Source organism: Heliangelus exortis, chromosome 4 (genome assembly GCF_036169615.1).
Source record: "Heliangelus exortis chromosome 4, bHelExo1.hap1, whole genome shotgun sequence".
NCBI classification, from domain to species: domain Eukaryota; kingdom Metazoa; phylum Chordata; class Aves; order Apodiformes; family Trochilidae; genus Heliangelus; species Heliangelus exortis.
Window position 1 is genome coordinate 8,442,906 of NC_092425.1, and position 22,310 is coordinate 8,465,215.

The following is a 22,310-nucleotide window of genomic DNA, read 5'->3' on the forward strand; positions in this document are numbered from 1 at the left end:
ATAGACTAGCTGCTAGCCTTTTTTTCATTACTGTACCCCCTATGGACAAAAGGATTAATTCCTCACCTAAGACAGTCAGAATTTCTTTTTACTCTTAACAGTGAATCTAAATGAACTCCAAAGCTAAAGAATAGCCTCTCAACTACTGGAGACATTATCCAGAAGTCATATAAAACAGAAATTGGGATTTTTTTTTTTGTTTGGTATCTTTCTGTTTGTTTTTTATGAGGGGAGCTAACATGTCTCAGGGTTTTTGAACTGTAAAATACACAACTACTAAGTTTAAACAATGCAACAAAAGAACATGAAAGAATTTAAAACAAACAGAAGCTCTAACTTAAGGATGTTTGAAATAGTGTATTCTGAAGCATGTATCAATATTTGTACAATATTGATGAAATAATGTTACACAAATTCCTGATAACACTTCAGATTACTATTACCTTTTAAAGTTGCATTAAGGAGAAATAAAACAGATGACTGGATTTGGTTGTGTGTGTGATTTTTTGGGTTTTTTTTTTTGGTGGTTTTTTTTTTTTTTTTTTTTTGGTGGGTGTTTTTGTTTTTTTAATTAGAGCAGCACATCTGCAGTAATGATAGAATGAAGTTAAATTTTCTGTTTACCCATTAAGCTGGACACGTTAATTATTCAATGTGTGCTACTCTCAGAATGTGTGACTGGTGGGGTGACAATCACACCTTGTATTCTCTGACCTGTTTTGTTGTTTTTTTTATTCAATCTAGATTCACATTACCACAAAATTCTTGTAGCTATATACACCTAGGCACGTTCTGAGTAAAATGATGCACAGATACTAATTGCCAGGGTTACAAGTTGCTCTTTAAAATTTTATATAAGAGCAAAGAATACAAATATAATTGCCACTTGGTTTCAAACGAAACACAGGTGAACTTGTGAGGAAAAGCTGCAAATGAGTGACCAAAAGTTTTTAACAACATATTGAAAAGTCTTAGCACTATTTATTTGCATATTCTTCTTCACTAAATTCCCTTCATGATGGCAGCAGTAAGCATGTCTCATTCCTGTAGATTTCCTATACAGGTGAATATGATGTCCCATACAAAACATTGTATGCATTGCATCACTGTATATGATGCAACCATGACATATGACTGCAAAACACATGACTGCAACCATGACATTTTAAAGCATTTTAACAGATAAAGCTGAAAAATGTGTTCCTCTAATTTGAGAAGAATCCTGCTAAAGAAGGGATTTGTCAAAAATTCTTGATATAATTATCTGTAATACTTAGATCTCTTGCCAGAAAACTGTGTCTCTTTGGGGGAGAAGGTTCTTAATTCAGGTAGAATCTGCTTTAATGACAGAAGACCTCCCCCATCCCCAAACTCCACGGGAATGCAAACTGGAAAAAGGAGAAAACAAACAAAAAAACCAAAACAGAAAAGAAAAAAAAAAACAAAAAAAAAACAAAAAAAAAACAAACAAACAAACAAAAAAAAAACAAAAAAAAAAAAAACAAAACGAAAAAACAAACAACCCACAAACAACCCAAAACAAACAAACCAACCCTTCAAATTGCTTATTCTGATTTTTAGTGAAAGACTCTCATTTAACATCCAAGATGTAATAAAACAGCTGTTAAGGGTTATTAGTCCCAGAAGAAAGGGATATAACATTGTAATACACAAAAGTTTTCAAATATTTTTGAAAATTAGATTTTCACCATTAATATGTACACCTCACAGTTTCAATAAATTCAAGCAGATTATATTTCACATATACAGTAGAATGTAAGGGTTCATATTTACCAATCCATGAACAAGAAATTAATGCAGACAGGCATGGTAAATAAAGCACTGTCTTATTTACCCTAAATAAAAAAAAAAAATACCTGAATGAAAACAAACCAAACCAACAAGTGTTAAGTAATACATATAAATAATTATATCTACCTTTTTACTCTTTCTTTAAAAAAAAGCTAGTATTCCTGACTCGAATCTGCTTAAATCAGAAAAATCTGAACAAAAACCAGTGTAGTTTGCTCCAATAATTTTTCAGATTAAAACATGAAATTTTTAGGTTTCTATCCTCAGAAGACTATCCAAAAACTCAGAAGAAAAACATTATAGCTCCACTAAAACAAAACATACTGAAAGGAGAATGTCAATCCCCTCTTTAATTCCAGTTTTCTTTTTATGCTTATGTTGATGCACACCAATGCAGAACCACAGCCTTATTTTGCAGAATGGTCTGGTAAGAAGTATTGTTTGATTTTGCTCAAATCCCAGAATAGTATCATGCTAAACACTCCACATTGTGGCATTCTTACACAAGGATTATTGAAGAAGACTGATATAATAAACAGGTGAATCTCTTACACATATTCAACCATTGTCCCACAGACAGAATACTTTCATTTAAAAAACTGGGAAAAAAAAAAATCTACAGTTAAGGAATCTTCCTTGAATATGTTTCTGCATAAGAATACATGCTATCAGTTCACATTCTAGCAGAAATTCTGACAGATGCTCTTCAGGAAAAACAATTTCAACATCACTTGGAAAAATTCTATTTATTCCATTATCTTTCAAAACTGATTTTGGACAGCATATGATGATTATAAACATAATAACCTCATCAAATTGTCAGTAAGTGTGTAAATGAATAGTTTAAAAAATTACAGTTCACTAACTCACATCCTCCACATTCACTTATGTTCACTCTCAGCTTGTTGAAATGCACAAACTTCACAGGGCATTGGCATGCTGGCAGAGAGTTGTAATTATCTTCTCATATTTCAGAAGGTATTTTAAAATCATTTAAGAGGAAAGAATGAATGGTGCTCCAGTATATTCCACTAAACCAATGCATGGACACAACAGCAGCAGAGGCAAACAGGCTGACACAAGTCTGAACACCCACAAAGATGATAAAAAATATCAATACAGCTACTTACATCATGGCCTACGAGTTCTGTCTGCGTGGATTTATCTGCTTGGGAAGCAAGGGCCTTCTGAAAACACTGAGCTTTTTCCTGTAAGACAAAATAAAATGTGTGTCATGGTTTTCCTCACTGGGTTTTGCAGCTACAAAAATTCAGGTAAATTGAAAACTCATACACTGGCAGCAGTTCAGAAATAGATTTATTTGGCACCATTCTCACTGGCGTGTTAATTTCCTTACTTTTACTTCCTTTTATCAACTTCTCTTTCTCTCAGACAGTGGACTCGGGAAGTCTGACAGTGTGGTGGAGCTGGGCCCACAAGAAGGATGTCACTGAAGCATGATGCAAACCCATCTTCTAGAGCTGATACAGCTACAAAGCACCGAGCAGCAGCAGTGACTCTTACACAGACCAGCAACAACCCAACAGCAAAGAAACAATTTTTTTAAAGAAGCATTAGCAAACTCCACTGCAGATCACTACATGGAGAGGAGTTCCCCTTTGCCTGATGCAAATAATCAGCAAAGCCTAAGCATTTCTGGGGTATCATATTGATTTCAGCTTTTCCCATCTTTGTCTCTCTGTATGTATGTCCCTCATTTTTAGAAGTATGGCATAGAATCTCTGAGACAGGCTTGAACAAAGAATCTGGCTGCTTCAACATAATTATTCTTCACTAAATAATTTCCCAAGTAGAAATGCTGATCCTCATCAAGCCCTTACATATACTACACTATTTTCCAGGAGAAAGTATACAATGAACCAACTGTAAATACATGAAATAAGGCAGAAAAAGGCACACAGAAGGGGAAGGCTCCATGAAGACAGAACACAAAGTCTTTTAATGTGCTGATTTGCTTTCCTATCTAGCAATTCAGGTTTATTTTCCAGCTATATACTTACAAAATACTTATCTTTGACTCAACTTCCTCGAGACCTACAAAAGTATGTTTTAATTTTACTAAAAGTATGCATGACAGCAGAAGAAAAATTGTGTAAATTGAATTTCAAGCTAACTGAATCCCAAGTTGAATGAATCTCAGTTTTTAACAAAATAAAGACATGGTTACTTCATTATTTTCATCTATTGTCTGAGTTACATTTTCTTTTATAAGCATCTCCTGTATATATTTTAAAAATCAAATGTTATTTATTCAAGGCAAGATGTGTATCACCATGTTAAGTGAATGTTGGTCAAAAGCATGTAGGTATCAGGGAGAAAAAAAATGCCTAAATGGTCCTGTCTCCAGTATTTCAATGGTTCAAACAAGGAGTTTGGAATACAAACCAGTCACTTCACTGCTACAAGACAACTTCCTCACAGACTTCCTGATGTAACTTGTGAGTTAAAATTGCATTTATAGCAAAGGTAATCTGACCATGCCATGCCAAAGTCTGACAGAAAAGCTGAATCTTCTCAATTTGAATCTTCTCTTCTTGGAATTTACTAGTCTGCTGCCCATAGCATTTTCATGTTCAGAGAACAGACCTTGATATGTATCTTTCTTATTTAGACAATAACATTTTACTGTTCAGAAGATCCATGAAATTTCTAGTTACAGACTCAGACAGTCTCAGACACTATGTTCATGTAATGTTATGATAGGACCAAACCCCTTGTTATGAGTATCTGACAAAACTTAACAGACTTCTCTGTGGATTCACAAATGCGTATTTTGAAGTAAATGGTGAAAAAAAACAAAACCAAAAAAGCCACAGAAGAAACATAACTTTCACTAAGGCATGCAATAACTGGGAAAATTAGGAAGGCTGGAATAATTAAATCCATTTCTTTCTGTGAATTGATCATTTCACTGTGTATATGCAGTGAAATCTATTTTAACACATCCAAGTTCAGATTCCACAGTATCATCTGTACCAAGAGCAGAAGTAAAAGACATCCATAGTGACAAGTGGTATCTTCTCTTTACTGTACTAAAAGAGCAATTTTAATTGTATTAATACTAAACAACCTTCATAATGAGAATTAATTATTTTCAAAATAATTAAACATAGTAAGATTACAGTGTATTTTATTTCCATGGTGAAGTGATACAGCAAAGTCTGAAAAAAATTGAAAATCATAGAATGTTTTGAGTTGGAAAGAACCTTAAAGATCATGTAGCTCCAACACCCCTGCAGGGGCAGGGACACCTCCTACTAGACCAGGTTGCTCGAAGCCCAATCCAACCTGGACTTGAACTGTCCCACTGTCTCACCACCCTTACAGCACAGAACTTCTTCCCTATACCCAACCTAAACCTACCCTCTTCCATTTTAAAACCTTCCCCCTCATCCTGTCACTACATGCCCTTTAAAATCCCCTACCCAGCTTTCCTGTAGCCCTCCTCCAGGTACTGGAAGATGAAGATGCTAAAAGATACCAGAAATACCATGGGGATAAGCATTTTCCACGCAGTAATGTAGACAATCTGCAATTTGTCACAAAAAAGCATCTTACTAGAAGAAGGTACTTACACCTAATAGACATTCAACTTTGTATCAGTTGTTTCCCTAAGTTGCACTACTTTATCTCTCAAATTCTTTTTGCCTGGATAAAGTAGTTGTTGCAAAAGACATACCTTTGTTCATGAAGTAATTTAGCAAAATAAATGTGTTAGATATCAAAAATCATATAAAATGTTCTTCCCAATATGAAAGCACTTCTTAAAATGATAAGTTGATACTTTAAATATAATTTCATGCTGCATTGACTATATCCACAGACAGACTTTAAAAATGAATTAATGAGGCAAAACGTGGGAAAAAAAATATTATCCTGTCATGTGAATTTTAGAGCTATAAAGTATAGCATACAGCACACTATACAAAGCAGGTTATATGCAAAACTCCAATGCAATTCCTTCTGTAAAAGTATAACACATCTTCACACAAAAATAAATATTAATCCTACTCGACAGGAAAAAAAGTACAAACTGACAGGTTATGTTATTACATAATAAACTATTGTAAATACTTGGCAACATTTGGTAGATATTTGCAATACTGTTGTCTTTTGGCTATAGATTTACCTATCAGCACATTTGAGACAGACCCCAGCAACATTAAGAGTAAGGTCATGTTCTCCAGTGAACACAGATTGCTGGCAGGACATTTGTGCCTTTGCCTAAATACTTTATTTTCATAATGTTATAAAGAACTGTCACTTTAAAATAATTGAGGTCTAGATATTAATTAATTTTGCTTTTGCATATGGTTGCCCAGGATGCTGTTTGATGCATCTCAGTCTGAACAGTTGCTGTGGTCTTTGGCACTAGAACAGACAATAATCCAGCAGCACTGCCACAGATGTAACAGCCTATGAAACTGACACAATCTGAAAAGGAAGGCAGACCTTTTTATTTATCTTTTATTAAGCTAACTAATAGAAATAGGAAAGACTGGAAAACTTCCAGGTGCCCAGGTACAGGGAAAGGACTTTCAGAACAAAAAACCTGTCCCTTTTCCCCACTAAAGCAAATCAAACAAATGAAAGACCTTTACGAGCCAAGTGACATGCTTTAACATTAAATCTTAACAAAGAAATAGGTTGCCTGGACATATATACCCATAGCAGCATTCAATTGCCATCACATCAGTATTCTTAGAGATTGTTACTATTAGAAAGTAACATTCTAAAGTTATTATTCAAGCACTGATATTTTCTTGGGCCTTCCTGCTATTTTAAAACACCAAAATTATTGTAGTGCAATTGAATAATTAGTTATTTTTTCGGAAGTGACCCAGTCTTCGTACTAGCTGCATATGCTTCACCTGTCACCTTCCCCCCAACTACCAAAAAGCTTCTAAAAGTTATGTTGAAATGTAAGGATTTTGAGAAAGCCAAAGCACTGCTGATCACAGGCATGTAAAAACATTTCAGAAAAAAACAGGTAAGTGAAATACAGATAAAATAGTGAGTGAAAAATGCAGTTAGTCTTCAAAACTGAAAATCAACTACTAGAAAAAATGTAGAAATCAGTTACTAACAGACTATTTATATTTATGTAGTCAGTATAGGTTAATCCGTACCTGGACACCCCTTGTTATGGGGGAGGAGCCTGCGTGCCCTTGTGGGGTTGGGAACTGTGCTGGAGGAGGCAGATGCCTCCAGTAGGGTCTCCCATGCCAGCCAGGTCACAGCTGAAGGGTCAAAGTGTGTCCATGGGCAGGATGGGCTCAGTAGCCTTCAGGCAACCATCCTAGCAGGACAACTCTAACTCCAAAGCCAGGGAGATGGAGCTGGTTTAGCCCTGTAATGCCATCCAGCTAAGAGAAGGATGCTCTAAACCTACGTCCTGAGGACTTTGCTGTCACCATCGAAGCTTGTTCAGCCCTTGCAGATGAACCTGAGGAGTAAAGGGTGGGGCCAATTCTGTGCATGCTGCACCTCACCTAAAAAAGCCTCTGTGCAGGCTTGAAGGGTGAACCCACATTTTAGCTCCTGCAGCAACAGGAAAAAAACGGCAGGGAAAAAAAAATCACTCGCAGGCATAGTGGGTAGAGCCCTTCTTAAATATTTGTTCACAAAGCCAAGCCATGACATGATAGGTTAATACATCCTGAAACATATGACTCTGCTTTTACAAAGTCCCTTCTTTGAAACACAAAACTTTTAAAATTATTTTCATAGCTTTGACAGTAAACAGATCTAAGTTATTTTTTGTGACTATTCTCTTACCTATCAGTGACAGCATGGTGACCACTTGTGGCACTTTGTTTAATTGCAAATTCCAAAAAGAATATGCTTGAATGTTAACCAGTCATACTAAATCAAACAGCAAAACTTTACATTCTACCTGGTTTGGAGGAATCAGAAGTCTGTTAGCCAGCACAGCTGTGGCTTTCATCACTAAGGAATCTATTATCTAGTTGATAACAGAATAAAGAGATTTTTTTTTCCCCTAACGTCTGTTTCACCTTTATTCTTAGATTTAAAAAGATCACACAAGTTAGCTTTTTGTGCTCAAATCTCTTCATACACAAAGCACTCAACCTCTCTGCTAGAGTCTGTACACAGTGTTTAATATATGCCTTTATGAAGACAAATCTGTTTTATTTGGGTTTTCTCTTAGTACACATCCAAACCAGCCTACTGTTGTCAGCATCAGCACTGCTGATTGTTTCCCTTGCTTCAGGCATTTATCTCACTGTGAATAACAACTTATGCTTGCCACAGAACTGGGGGAGAAAATCTTTTCTTCAGAAGACTTATAAAAATGCAAAGCCTTTTAATTCTGACGTGCTTTGGGATTAAACTTAATCAACAGCAGCAGTTACGCAGCAAGAGCAAAGGGATAACAAGTACTACAAAAAACTGCTCCTCCAGCATCTATTCTACCTAATTTACAGGCTACAATAAGCTACAGAATTGACTATATGACAGCTATTTCCAAAGAAATTGAATCCCTGTGGGTTTGAGTTTGTTTGGGAAGAAAACATAACATATACAACATAGCATAGTGATCAGCTGTGGTGCAGCTGAATCACATCACACTTCAAAACACTTTGTGAAGCCCAGCAAAAAGCCCATCTGTCTCTTGGCACAGAATAAGGAAGCAGCTTCAGCATGGTTCAACCCTCAATAGCTAAAGTACAAAGAATTAAGGTGCTAAAAAGCCTCAACAAATTTAGAGGCATTTCTCTGGAGTCACAGTGGTGAATGGGTGGGATCATGCCCAAGGGGAGCAGCCCATCCTTCAGGAGAAAAACAAGGCAGAAGTTATTCAGAATGCACCCAAGTTTCATTGAGGGTTACAATTCTGTCCAACCACTGTAAATGGCAAAGGTTTTTGCATTTTTTATTCCTATTTATTTGACTGGACAGCACTATATCCTAAATATTACCATAATCATTTGTGTAGGTATTTCAAAAGTAAAAAAAATTAAAAAAAGTTTACAGCAACATAAGACCACCACAGAATGTAAGGATAAGGATTTTGCAAACATATCTGAGCTTTTAACTTAATTCTTCTCAAGCATATTTGGAAGATATTTTAAGATAATGCATTAAGAAAAACCCCAAACCACTGCATTTATTGATCGGGGGAACTTTTTTGAAAAACAAATTTATAATTTTGATTACTTCCTGTTTTATCTGTTGCATTAAGAGAAAAGTGAAAGACTCCATTTCAAGGGGGTGTTACAATTTCTAATTTACATTTTAAAGCAATACGTCCATTTTTTCTTGTCCACTCATTCAGAAAACTGTATAAATAGTAATTATTTTCTTACTGATACCATAAAAAAAAATATCAATGCTACTTTAAGGCATATGTTTATGTGCACATATCAGTGAAAGTATAGATGAATGTTTTCTAGTCATCCCATCTCTGTAATAAAAAAAAAAAAGAAATCACAAATCACACAGTCATACGTGGCCCAGATTTGCCCACGCATGCTTTGAATAATGCAATATAATAAAAATTTTATGGTCATACTCTATGAATAATGTGGTCATAAAAAGTGATGCCAATCTTAACAACCCATCCTCTCCCAGCAAAAGCAACATGAAGCACATCAACCAAAACCTCAGGAAGTTCTTGAAAGGGCAGAAAACACAAGCAGTAGTACTGTCACAGAAACCTCCAAAAGGCTGACACATCAAGAATTGTCATTCATGCAGAAATTACAAGTACAGCTTTGAACTTTAAATAATCATTGTTGTTAGTCTTAATTTGTGTTATGTAGCAGCTGCTACACCACTGCTAGGACCACCTAGATAAATACAATCCTGTCCCACAACACCCAGTCCTAGGAGACAATATTAGCCCAGTCTGATAGTTCAGAAATTGTTACACAGCTACACTAAGCCCTACAGCAACAAAATACACACATACACACACAATTAGTGCTACTGACCTGATCTTTCTACAATTATTTGAAGAAAAACCATTAGTCAATAGGTGATTTATTTTTCATGGTCATGTGCGAAAGCACCTACAGACATATGGAATGCTCCACAGATCCACAATCCAAGTTTTATGTCCTATGTGCAAATCAGTCCTCCTTATGCCATTGAGCTTCAGCACGGTCCCTTCAGAGATGAATTTCTGGGCTCAGTTACTTTCTTAGCATCCACAACACTGAGCAGTATTCAGTACAACCTGCAAGATTACTGCAAAGCAGGACTATGCACTCAAGTTCAAATATTGAAGTTATACACCTTCAATTCACAGTATTTCACCTTTTTTTTTTCCAAAATGAACATGAGAAGTATAGCACTGAAATTCCCTTCTATTACAGCTCTCATTTACTTAAACAGTATACTGAACAGTATTAAATAGGCCTACTGAAGATGTAATTCTTCATCTATCAGCTGTAAAATACTTGATAATCAAGAAAACCCAGGTTTTACCTCACTTAAGTTGTGCTTTTCCTACATTTACTATGATGATGAGACCTCTACAGTCACTAATTAAATTGTTTAAGCCAAGCAAACCAGTGTTGAGGTTTCCTAGAAACAAGTAAGAAAATTACTATCCTAAACCTCAGTCAGGGATATAAACATATTTATTTCAAGTATTGTGGGAGTAGCACACTACCTTTCTCATACAGTAATGAGAATTAACTGTTCCAAGAACTTAGATTAGGACCAAACAGGTGAGAGAGAAAATTCCTACACTCCTACTTCCATCAAAATATTCTGCCCCAATCTTACTAGTTGGGATGACATGTAAACACAAAACACGAAAATTAATGCAAACCTATCAAGTTTGTAAACAAATAGAACACACAGTTTATAACCTTAAGGGGTTTTCTTCTTGTTTCCCCTTTTTAGAGCAACAACATACATCACTTTCATTGTGTATGGGATTTTAAATGCTGCCGGGTTCCGCATGGGTACATGCACAAAATTTCAGTCTGTTCCAAAACATCTGTTTTAAAATGGTTGAGTTCTTTTCCATAACTTCGTCTGTGGTATTTTGGTGACTGTCATTATTCACTGAAGCATAAATCTCTCTGGTTAAGCAGGTAAAATACAAAATAACTACTGATCCTGCAGTGCATTTAATATGGAGTTTTACTTAGGGAAGTTCTTTTAGTAACTTTCGAAAGTATCAAAGGCACCTTTTCCTTATGTTTTTCTTTCCTACCATGAGAAATACTAACATTACACTTTGGCCTTCAGGCCTCTGAGTGGAGATGCTTTAAGTGCATTGCGTGTCAAATGTTTCTGTTGGTTTGCAGTTCCCTTTCCCTCTGTGCACCCAGGGACACTGGTGGGATGTGATTAATGTCAGCGCCAGGCACTTTGCACACAGATTTAACAGCACGTGCATTAGGCAGAGTGCAGGAATCATTAACTCGGCACATTCCAAATTGCAAATGATGTTTATTGAAGGCTTCTGGCATTAATTAAACTTCACATAGCTAAGTGTTTACGACAATTTTACAGATTGCTGTCCTGATTCATGATTGTGGCATTAGAGGCGTACAGTACGAACACAAGGAAAAGGTCATTTTCAAGTTGTCCCAGCAACAACTGCATGGGGCAGACTTGGATCATTTGTTGGTCAAATGAACAGGAAAAAGAATCATATAAAACAAGCAATTTCTGCCACCATGGAAGTCAACAAAAACATGTACCGATCTTTGTGAAAAATAAAGCTGCAGTTTCATTTACCAAAAAGAGCATAGGATTCCTGTATCACTGTAAATATACCTAGAAATACTAAAAACAACCCCCAGCTGCCACTCAATGAGTTGTTCCCCCTGTGACAGTATGCCAATTATTTTATAAATTACTTGTACATTTTGCACATATTTTGGATAGAGCCATCAGCCTGGGTTTAGCACTGCCAGAACAGGACAACTATGTGACTTGCTTTTGCCTATGCTCCAATGCAGCCCATTAAATCTGCATAATCATAGATTCAAAGAATAGTTTAGGTTGGAACTGACCTTTAAATGCCAACTAGTCCAACCCTCCTGCAGTGAGCAGGGACATCTTCAATTACAGCAGGTTCCTCAGAGTCCCTTCCAGCCTAACACCGAGTGTTTACAGGGATGCAGCATCTACTGATTTTCTGGGCAGCCTGCTTCAGTCTTTCATCACCCTAATTGTAAACAATTTCTTCCCTATATAAGGTCCAAATCTACCCTCTTATAGTTAAAAAAAATTACCCCTGGTCCTATCACTAAATGCCCATCAGTTCTGAAAGGCTGCAATAAGGTCTCCCTGGAGTCTTCTGTTTTCTAGGCTCAACAACTCCAGTTCTCTCATCCTTTCTTCACAGGCCATCTGTTGGACCCACTCCAATGGGTCCATGTCTTCCTGTGCTTGAGGGCTCCAGAACCAGAGAAGAACTCGAGGTGGGGTCCCAAGAGAGTGGAGCAGAGGGGGAGAATCCCCTCCCCTGATCTGCTGGCCACTTCTTTTGATGCAGCCCAGCATACTGTTTACTTTCTGGGCTACAAGCACACATTGCCAGCTCATGTCCAGCTTGTCATCCACCAGCATCCCCAAATCTTTCTCTTCAGGGCTGCTCTCAATCCCTCCATCCCCCAGTCTGAATTGATACCAGGGGCTGCCCTGACCCATGTTCAGGATCTTGAACTTGGCCTTGTTGAAACTTAGAGGCATATTTGGGCCCACTTCTCAAGCTTGTCCAGGTCTCTCTGGATGGCATCCTGCCCCTCAGCCATTTCAGCCTTACCAGTCAGCTTGGTGTGCACCAGTACCACTGTCTGTGTCATTGGTGAAGATATTAAACAGCACTGGTCCAGTATGGAGCCCTGAGGATGCCATGTGTCAATGACAGTCATCAAGCTGTTGACCACTGCCCTCTGGATGTGACCATCCTACCAGTTCCTCATCCACTGAACAGTCCACCCATCACATCTGGCATTTTTTCTCCCTTAAAGAAATACAATTTCTCATCATTTAAGGAAATGCTGACAAGATCTCTTTTTCCACTGACATATATAAGCAAAGCACATTGCTACGGTCCTCAGATTATTGCTATAATGGAAGCAAAAAGATGACTTACAATCATGACCTTAAGAAGCTGTAACACCAAATTGTTTGAAGGGGAAAAATAACAATTAATACTACGATACATTCATAACAGCACAGGAATTACATTATACAAGTCTGAAGAGACACCCTGACACTATTGTGTAGAGTTTTTCAGACATAAGAGAAAAAATTCTAATTTTGCCTCAGAAAACAAGTGAAAAAGAGATGAAGGGGAACCTATAGCACTTGAGAAACATTAATACTCAGTTTACACCACAACATAAATTTAACCTGTCAGATAAACCCTCTTTATTATCTCATAATCAGCCTGTTGGTACACTGTTGTTGATAAAATTGTTTTGTTAAAACTTTTACATGTCGTCTTTAATGCTGCCACTGTGTTGCCTCAGCTCATAATGCATGCTACTTAAAAAAAAAATAAAATTACTTGTTTGTAAACTCTGCTATTAGATAAGCCAGGAGTAGCTAGGAAGATGATCATTTCTCAACACATGCTCCAAGCCATAGTACCTTGTAAAGATGCAAAAGGGCTGAATGCTGTCTGTAAGCACAAACAAGTAAAGACAACTTTAAAATAAAAGCACCTTAAAACTAGGCATTTGAAAAGGATACAATGAATGGCTGAAGCTGAAGATGGAGGTAGAAAACTACAAACTCTGTAAAAATAGATTGGACAAGTGAGCAGCAACAATCCTTTGGGAATTCACAAATAAGTAAGTAACAAGCAATTCAGAAGCTTCCTTAAGTGGCAGTGATGGACTGGGAGAGCACTGAGAAAAATATCACAAGCTTTCAAATGCCAGCTTTTCTGTGTGTGGTTTCTTGCAGCTACCACTGGAGACAGACAGATGATGTGCTGGACAAACCCTTGCACTAGCCCTGTAAGTTTTTCTTATTTCATATTCTAAAGCCTAAACCAAATCCACTACTTTTTTCCTCTACTTTTCCTCCAATTATTCCTTGTTTCTTAATAAGGAATAAGGAATAATGTGTACATTTTATGGAATAAAATAATAAGGAATATTGTGTACATTTTTCCTCCATCTTCATCCTAGCCTCCAGTACTATTATCCATCCTCCACCCTAGCTTATAGTACTAGGATCTAGGAAAAAAAACCTAAAAGCTACCAAATGGCACATCCTGAAAAGAACTTTCTAGCCAAGTAATGAAAACTCAAAGAAATAGTAATCTCTTTGATTACATTTCAGTAATGTTTGCCGGGTGGTCTAACAGTAAACTAGGAATTTGCAAAGTAGGCTGCATAGTGTTACCAACTTTGAAAAGTAATTCTTATCTATATTTTTTTGTATGCAAATATAACCTGAAGATTCAGAATACAGACTTTAAATCAGGAATACTCAAAGACATAAGAAAAAAAATTAATATTACCATAAGCAAAGATTAATAAGGGTACAGTTTATATGATTAGGTGGTAGGGTGCAGATTGGATGGGAAAAGGCCATACCTTAGTAACCAAAATGAATAGGCTACATACAGTGAGAGGTACTGCCAGTGTTACAGCCCACATGTGATTTTAGCAATGCACAATGAAGCCACCTTAATAAATGTTTTTTTTGTGCCAAAACTGCTATTGCTACAATCATCCTGATTTGGCAGGGGGGTTTGGACTTGGTGATCTCTACAGATCCCTTCCAACCCAAAACAGTCTGTGATTCTATTAAATAGTTCACTGAATGGTTTGATCTTGGGTTATAAATATTTAGCAATCACACAACATTATCCAGGGACTATGTACTGGTTAGCATTTTACAATACAACAACACTTATTTAATCTAAAAAACCCCCAACCAACTTATTTTACAACTCTCTGCACTCATTTGGGAGCCATATGGAAGCTTTCAATCAATTTTCAAATTTTTAAACTGAACCAAGGTTATAAAACATTCTAAATAGCCAGGTGTTTTATTAACACACAAGTGGAAAGAGACTCTACCAAACCTTTAAAGGTGGCAAAAGCTATTTAGAATTTACTTGTCAGACCTTGGGGTAGGGTAACAACTTGTGCTTCCCCATCATACTATGGCTCCTTCATTCAGGTTTCCATTTTCTCCAGAAACCTCCTGCAGTGAGTACTGTAACAAAATATCTGTGGATTTAGTATTCAATGTAACGCAAATACCACCTAAAATCAAATGCAATGTGTGCAAAAAGCCCTGCCCGTTGATGATCTAACAAATAAAATAATCTGATTTAAAAAAAAAAAAAAAAAAATCTATCCATTAAATGGATTTTGCAGAACTTACATATCACTAAACTTATTATTTTCATTTTCTAATCAGGACATCAATCCTCTTGTTTCCCAGCTTCCTATATATTTTCTTGAAACTCAAACAGATCAGTAACTCAGAACATCACCAAGCTCTCAAAGTCAGGTGTACATCTGAAGGGTGGGGGTCAAGAAGAAGGGGCTATTCCCTTTTCAGTGGTGCCCTGTGATAGGCAAAGGAGCAACAGACACAAACTGGAACACAAAAAAAGAAAGCTCCACCCAAACATGAGGAAAACTTCTTCACTATAAGGGTGATGGAGCATTGGGACAGGCTGCACAGAGAGGCTGGGGAGTCTCCTTCTCTAGAGCCTTTCAAGACCCACCTGGATGCATCTCCCTGTGACCTGCTCTAGGTGATCTTGCTTTGGCAAGGGGGTTGGAACTGATGGCCTCCAGAGATCCTTTCCAAATCCTACTATTCTATGATTTTATGATATTTGTCAATCACAAGACGTTTTCCAGTTTTTGTATCTTGAGTATTTATGGCATGCTATTCCATTCATGGCAACAAATGGCCTCATTTCTCTGAATTTAATTCAAAATTTACAATAGACTGTCACACGCCTATTTCCAAATTGCATAAAACACGAAATACAAAAGCAAAAATTAAGCAGAATTACTTCCACTAAAATAATTTCAAATTATAGATATTATCAGATGCATCTTGTATTTTATGGAAAAATAGCTGAGTTTTTAATGAGTTTCATGGAATTTCTCAAGTAGGTCATGTTAAACTTTCATGTTATCCTAACTATATGTTCAAGAAACACTGCAGACAAAATTGACTTGTTATTCTCAGCACCACTCTATGTCAAAAGAGTGGCAAGATTCTTGAAAAGTGATACAGTGATCAACATTTTTAGGAAGAGATGCTGCTTATTGTGTATAAGCTGACTTTTCTAGCATCACTTCCAGAGACATCATTTGCTTTCCCTATAAGAATTTGCACACAAACAGAAGTGAAAAAAGGCAGTGGCTATTTTCTTAGGTGTCAAAACTGCACCCAACTTGTCAAAGACAATTGTTTTTAGCAGTCTAAGTCTCCAGTTCTACCACAGGGCCTCTGGGAGACATCACAAATGGCTGAATTTTTCTCATTTGTGGTGTTCTGTGTGCACTTAATTTCTGTCTTAGTCTTAGCTTTTTCTCCTGGGGCACAAGCATCTTCCGTAGCATCTGATCCTATATATTCAGCACAGCCCTGCAAATTTATACCTGCTGCTCAAACTACAGTGTTCCATTAGTTGTCTGTTTACTCATCCTGACAGCAGTCACTCCACAAGGCTTTTAACAAGAAAGAAATTTCATACAAAGACCTAGCCAAAGCACTCACAACACACAGAGCAGTGGACAACATGAAGAGATCATTAGTTTGCCAGTGGATATCAAATTTGAGATTATAAGAACACTACATCCAGCTGGTGTGCAGAGGTTCAGGTGGTACCACTGAAGCATTGCTTGCTCAGGCTGGAGCAGAATGTGTAATCCTTGCCTTAAAGACAGTGACCCAGCCATACAGTCTATTCCACTAATATGAATCAGGACCTTTCAAATGGAGAAAAACAAAAAAACCAACAACAAAATATTGCACATGCAACCTCTTTATGATTGGATTAGTTAAGAATGACAACACATACACTACAAAGCTAAACTTCTGACACAAAATTCTCAGTTCTATTCAGTTGGGTTCATCTCTTGTTTCTTTTCATCTCCCCTAGACTGGAGATGGAAGTCACCTGAATTAATTTCTTTCTATTCATATTTCCTCCTAGGAGACCTGTTCCTCCCCTCCTTGCTTGTACCATTTTCCAGTTGTTTCTTTTACTTCTACAGAATGACAAATTATCACTTTTGCTCTTGCTCTCTTCTTTCCTTTAGATTTTAGGTTCCAATACACACAATGCTTAAATCCAAGGCCTCTCCTCATTACAGAACTTCAGTTTCTGGGAGAGTCACAACAACTGGCTGGAACCCTTTTCAAAGTTCATAATGAAGAAGGGAAGATGTCTCAAGGAGGACAAAGAGGAACTCAATTCACTGCTAAAGTTATCTTTGAACTGGCACTTCTATAGCCTTAGAACATCTTGATATATGAGGATATAAACACATCATCTTTGTTATCCTCTATTTTTTTTCTTTTCTTTCTCAATATCAAAGGGACCACTTGCTTTCTCCATAGCAAGGTAATTTACAAAGTGCATACATTTGTTTTGTATTATATCCTAAACACATCTACACTTCAGTGTCAAGGTCAGCAATCCTCTAGAGGGTGGCATAATGCCCCTCACTTTCTGCTTCATCTTGCAACCAATGTCTCACATATGAAGTCTCTTTCTCCCTCTGGCTGAACTCTAGGCAAGTGCACAGCAACCAACAGTGAAGGTACAGCTAGGTCTGTTTCTGTGGCTGGGACTCCACAAAATCATCTAGAATACAGCCAGCTTTAAGATGGACTCACAGTGGGCTCAGCAACAGTAGGAAAGTGCCTCTACAATAACATTTTTAAGAAATGGGAACAATAAAAATCTGTGCAATTGCAGCTGAAGTGATGAGTGAAGAAAAAAAAAAAAAAAAAAAAAAAAAAAGGGCACACCAAGGGCAGTGAAGAAAGGAAGGGAGGAGGTGCTCCAGTTGTCCAGGCAGGGATTCTGCTGCAGCCCATTGTGAAGACCCTGATGAAGCAGGCTGTCCATCTGAAGCCCATGGAGGTCCATGGTGGAGCAGACACCCACTTGCAGCCTGTGGAAGAATCCATGCCAGAGCTGGAGGTTGCCCAGAGAAGGCTGTGACCCCATGGGAAGCCCATGCTGGAGCAGGGTCCTGGCAGGAACTGTGGACCAGTGAAGGGAGGAATCCACACTGGAACAGATTTGCTGACAGGACTTGTGACCCTATGGGGGACCCACACTGGAGCAATCTGTTCCTGAAGGGCTGAACCCCAGAGAAGGGACCCATGCTGGAGTAGCTTGCCAAGAACTGCAGCCCATGGGAAGGACTCACGTTGGAGAAGTTGATGGAGGACTGCCTACTGTGGGAGGGACACCATGCTGGAGCAGGGGAAGAGTTTGAGGAGCCCTGCCCCTGAGGAGGAAGCAGTGGCAAATATGATTTAACCTCTATTCCCTGTCCCTCTGCACCACCGGAAGGGACAAGGTAAGAGAAAACTGGAAGTGAAGTTGAGTCCAGGAAGAAGGGATGGGTAAGGCAAAGGTGTTTTAAGATTTTATTTCTCATTATGCTACTCTGATTTGACTTCTAACAAAGTGAACAGATTTCCCCAAATCAAGTCTGGTTTGCCTGTGACAGCAGTTATCTGAGTGATCTCTCCCCATCCTTACCTAAATCCAGTTGAGAAGGGAGTGACAAAGTGGTTTTGATGGGCACCTGGTGTCCAGCCAGGGCCAACTCACCACACTAAGTTACTGTGAGCCTGCAAGAGATGCACCATGCAACTGAAGTGCCCCTGGACAAATGGAACAAAATTTTCAGGATATAAGCAGGACAAAAGTGTGTCACTGCACTGTGCCTTTACTGCCAGAGGACAGGATTCTGGAAAATTTCATTGCACTGGTCCAAAGAAATACTGAAGACTCATACATGAATATAACATCAGTATTAAAACTCTCAACTACTAAAGTTATACCTGCTAGAGTCTAAGTATCTCTTTTGCTCTAGGAAAAGCCCAAAGATTTCAAATTTAACACACGTTTTTAGTAATATTCTCAGAAAAAATGTACATTCTACATGGCATTGCCTTTGATGCTACCTCTTGCAGGAAAATTTTTACATTGGACATAATGAGAGATCCAGGGTTAAAAGGGAGACAAGGAGCTGTTCTCTATGTACCATGCTTCTCTCATGCACCCTTTTCTCCCTTATTTTCACCCGTTTTGCAGTTCAAGAAAGTAGTCACCAGAAATGCAATGTTCTATACCAATGATTCTTACCAAATTGCCTTGCAGTACAGGTCACATAGTTCATATACTCCCCACTGTTACGTCTGCTCTTGTGTTTCAACTCACTGCTTTACACAGATGGTTTCTTTATCCATCTCTGAATTTCTGTTCCCTGTGGTTACTGAGTGGTAGTATCAGGATGCTACTCTGCAAAGAACAATAATTCTAATATCCCCAAGTGTGCTGTGTTGTTACAGTCTGCCAGGTTAGCATATACAGTTTATCACTTCATTCCCTGTCCAAAAAGGAAGCTTCAAAAACATGTTTAGATTTCTTTTCCAAATGTGAACCATGAGCACAACATCATGTTTTACACACAAGCACAAATGACAGGATACTTAACTGCAATTTCAAATTAAAAAGATTTGTGGAAATTCTGGAATATATTAAACAAAAATTAATATTTATGCAATGTCACAAAATTAGTTGACTGGAGCTTGTAATCTACTCTGAAATGCTATGATACTGATGTGGTGGTGGCTCATGTGGGAAATCAAGTATGATCAGACATGAGATCACATGAAATATTTTGGTGAATCAGGTACCTAAGATGACCTGCAATACAAAGTTCTTCTGCACTATAGTAGTTTACATTTTTACACTGTAGTAAGTTGTCAGTATATATATATATATATATATATTCTATCTATATAATTTTTAGTATTACAGAGATCACTGCTTTCTAAATGCAGGTTTTGCTTTATAATTCAAGACCACCATATATTTCCCTCTTACTTATCCCTTCACAGCAACAACCTCACAAAAGGCTGAGAAACCTTTGCTGGATTCTCAAAATGGATACTTTTCCCTCAACAACAATTTCACTGAAATTCAATTTGTTTTTCTTACCAGATATTGTGTCTTGGGACTTTTCTAAAGAAGTGCTTAATGTGCTATCAAAAATTAGTCCAGTTAAGACACAACTTTTTGATTGATTTCATCCTTCAGCCAAAACTTTTGGCAGGAAGGTGAAAATTTCCAAGGATGAAACATACTCAGGACTTACTGTCAAGGATTTAACTCACAGAGAAATGAACTTTGTGTTTGGCTGAAAAGGAGAAACAAAAACTTAAGCACATAACAAGCAATGTCTACATTAAAAGCAATAAACTCTCATCAGAAGATCAATTTCTCCCTCTTTTGGGGGGAAAGGAGGCAGGAAGGTGCCTCCAGTAACTAAAAATTTTACCATTGCAATCAAGAACATCAGCAAAAATTTCAGCAGTTTTCACTAAAGTACTTTGCACAGAAGTGCTTTATTTTGTAGCCTTAATTTTTCTTCAAGATTTTGGAATTATATTTCCCTAATTCAGTCACATAAACATTATTATGATTTAGGGGCTTCTCTCTAATTCTATTCCATAAGAAGAGGAGATTTGAATTTTTCACTTATCCCTGTAATAGTTGGCTTATTGAAAACACGTGGCAGAACTAAGTGACAACAGGGTGCTTTCTGATCTTTCTTTCAGAAACAGCTGTTACATATCCCTTGGGACCCTGAGTGCTTCTTGAGGCTCTCTTTGCTGTTAAAGTGATTATATCAAATTGAAATTCATATATCTGGTTGATGGACTAGTTTGCAATTCAAAGACTACATAATGTTAGTGCTGATCTTCTAAATAAGAAACAGTTTTGATGATCAGCTTAATCTTTTACGGAGAACAGACTTCTCAATCAAGTCTTCCTATGATCAGCATAGGTTTTTAATAAAATTTTAATTAATTTCTTAGGAATTGCTGTCAGATAGACTATTCTTCTGGATTAGGCACTAATAGGCACACTTCTTGTGGCACTATTTTTCCAAACCCTCCTGCAACTGCACCAAGATTTCCAAAGCATTTTATTTAAGAGATTAAATCCTTATGTAGGATTGGTTTGGGTTTGGGAGGGCTTTTTAGGTTTGTTTTCTATGGCACTTTCATTTTTAATGGAATAGAGTTCTCAATTAAGTTATTAAGCCCACAAACAACCCATTTCTCAAGTGCTGGATACACCTGACTTGTATTAATTTCCATGAGACTTCCATATTCCAGTTGTATTTGAAGACTCACACAATTCCTCAGGTAAGGACCTCCAAGTTAAAGAGAGAAAAAAATTGGGAAAAAACCATACTTAGTCTCCAAAACCTGGCTGTGTAATACATTCATACCTTAAACCAAAAGAGAGGAGAAAGGGGATTTAAGTACATTACTCCCCACAGCACCAGATTAAGGCATTTACATATTCATAGGACAAAATGAATTAAATTTTCAAAAGACAATGAGCAACAATTGCTGCTGTCAACTTCTCCAGTAAAACTAAATTAAATCACACATTAGCACGGAAATAGAGGTATTTGAAAAATAAACATAAATAGAAGGAATTAAGTTGCAGGAAATTAAGGATATTTTTAAAGATATTATGAAAACCATATCCTGGAGATTGGAGAACAAGTGCTTTGTGAACAAATTACTTCCAGTGACAGTTTGTTTATGGAAATACTTAGTAGATACTATCACAGGTATAAAACTTTTATATATTTAAATCAATCAAATACCTTCTTAATTTAATGAATGTTCCTTTAATTTCTTACTAACACAGTAACATTCAGTTTATTTCCTTATTATTAAAATGGCAGAAAGAAATAGAATGAAAATGTTTTAATGCAGGTCACAAGCTTCACATTATGGCAATAAGTCTTGAATCTACAAAGCTTGAAGCCAACCAAACTTTTAAGTCAATTCAATACTGTATTTGCACATTTCATACTGGAGGTGGATACAAACATTAGCAATCAAATTGCTGCATTATCACCAGTTTTGAACGTAAAACAGAAAAATAGATATCTTAACTTTCACACAGATGAAAAAGCAATTTAAGTACCATATTCCTAATACCAGAAAAGTATTAAACAAATATATCTAAAGAAAAACCATACTTGGTTTTGCAAAAGTGAAGAAATGGGTAAACAGAAATCAAGTACAGAGTAGCAAAGAGAAAAATCCAATTTAACATTAGAGGAAAAAAACTTTAAGAAATTATTGATATAAATGTCTGGCAATTCAGCATACCATGGAAGATAATAATGAAGGAGATACAGTAATTGCTTATTAACTGAATACATAAAGGTTTTCTACCAAGAACACCAGCTGCAAACTGCAGAAAACCTATC

The 22,310-nt window shown here is 37.1% G+C and overlaps 1 protein-coding gene across 6 annotated transcripts in view; it reads right to left on the minus strand.

The window, feature by feature from the left end:
* Nucleotides 1-22,310, minus strand: part of CCSER1 (coiled-coil serine rich protein 1) — a 669,425-nt gene that overhangs the window by 238,346 nt on the left and 408,769 nt on the right. For all 6 annotated transcript variants that reach the window (XM_071742835.1, XM_071742834.1, XM_071742832.1 and 3 more), the window contains one exon: nucleotides 2,943-3,020. In XM_071742835.1, the coding sequence (XP_071598936.1) occupies nucleotides 2,943-3,020 (78 nt within the window). The remainder of the gene's footprint in view (nucleotides 1-2,942; nucleotides 3,021-22,310) is intronic.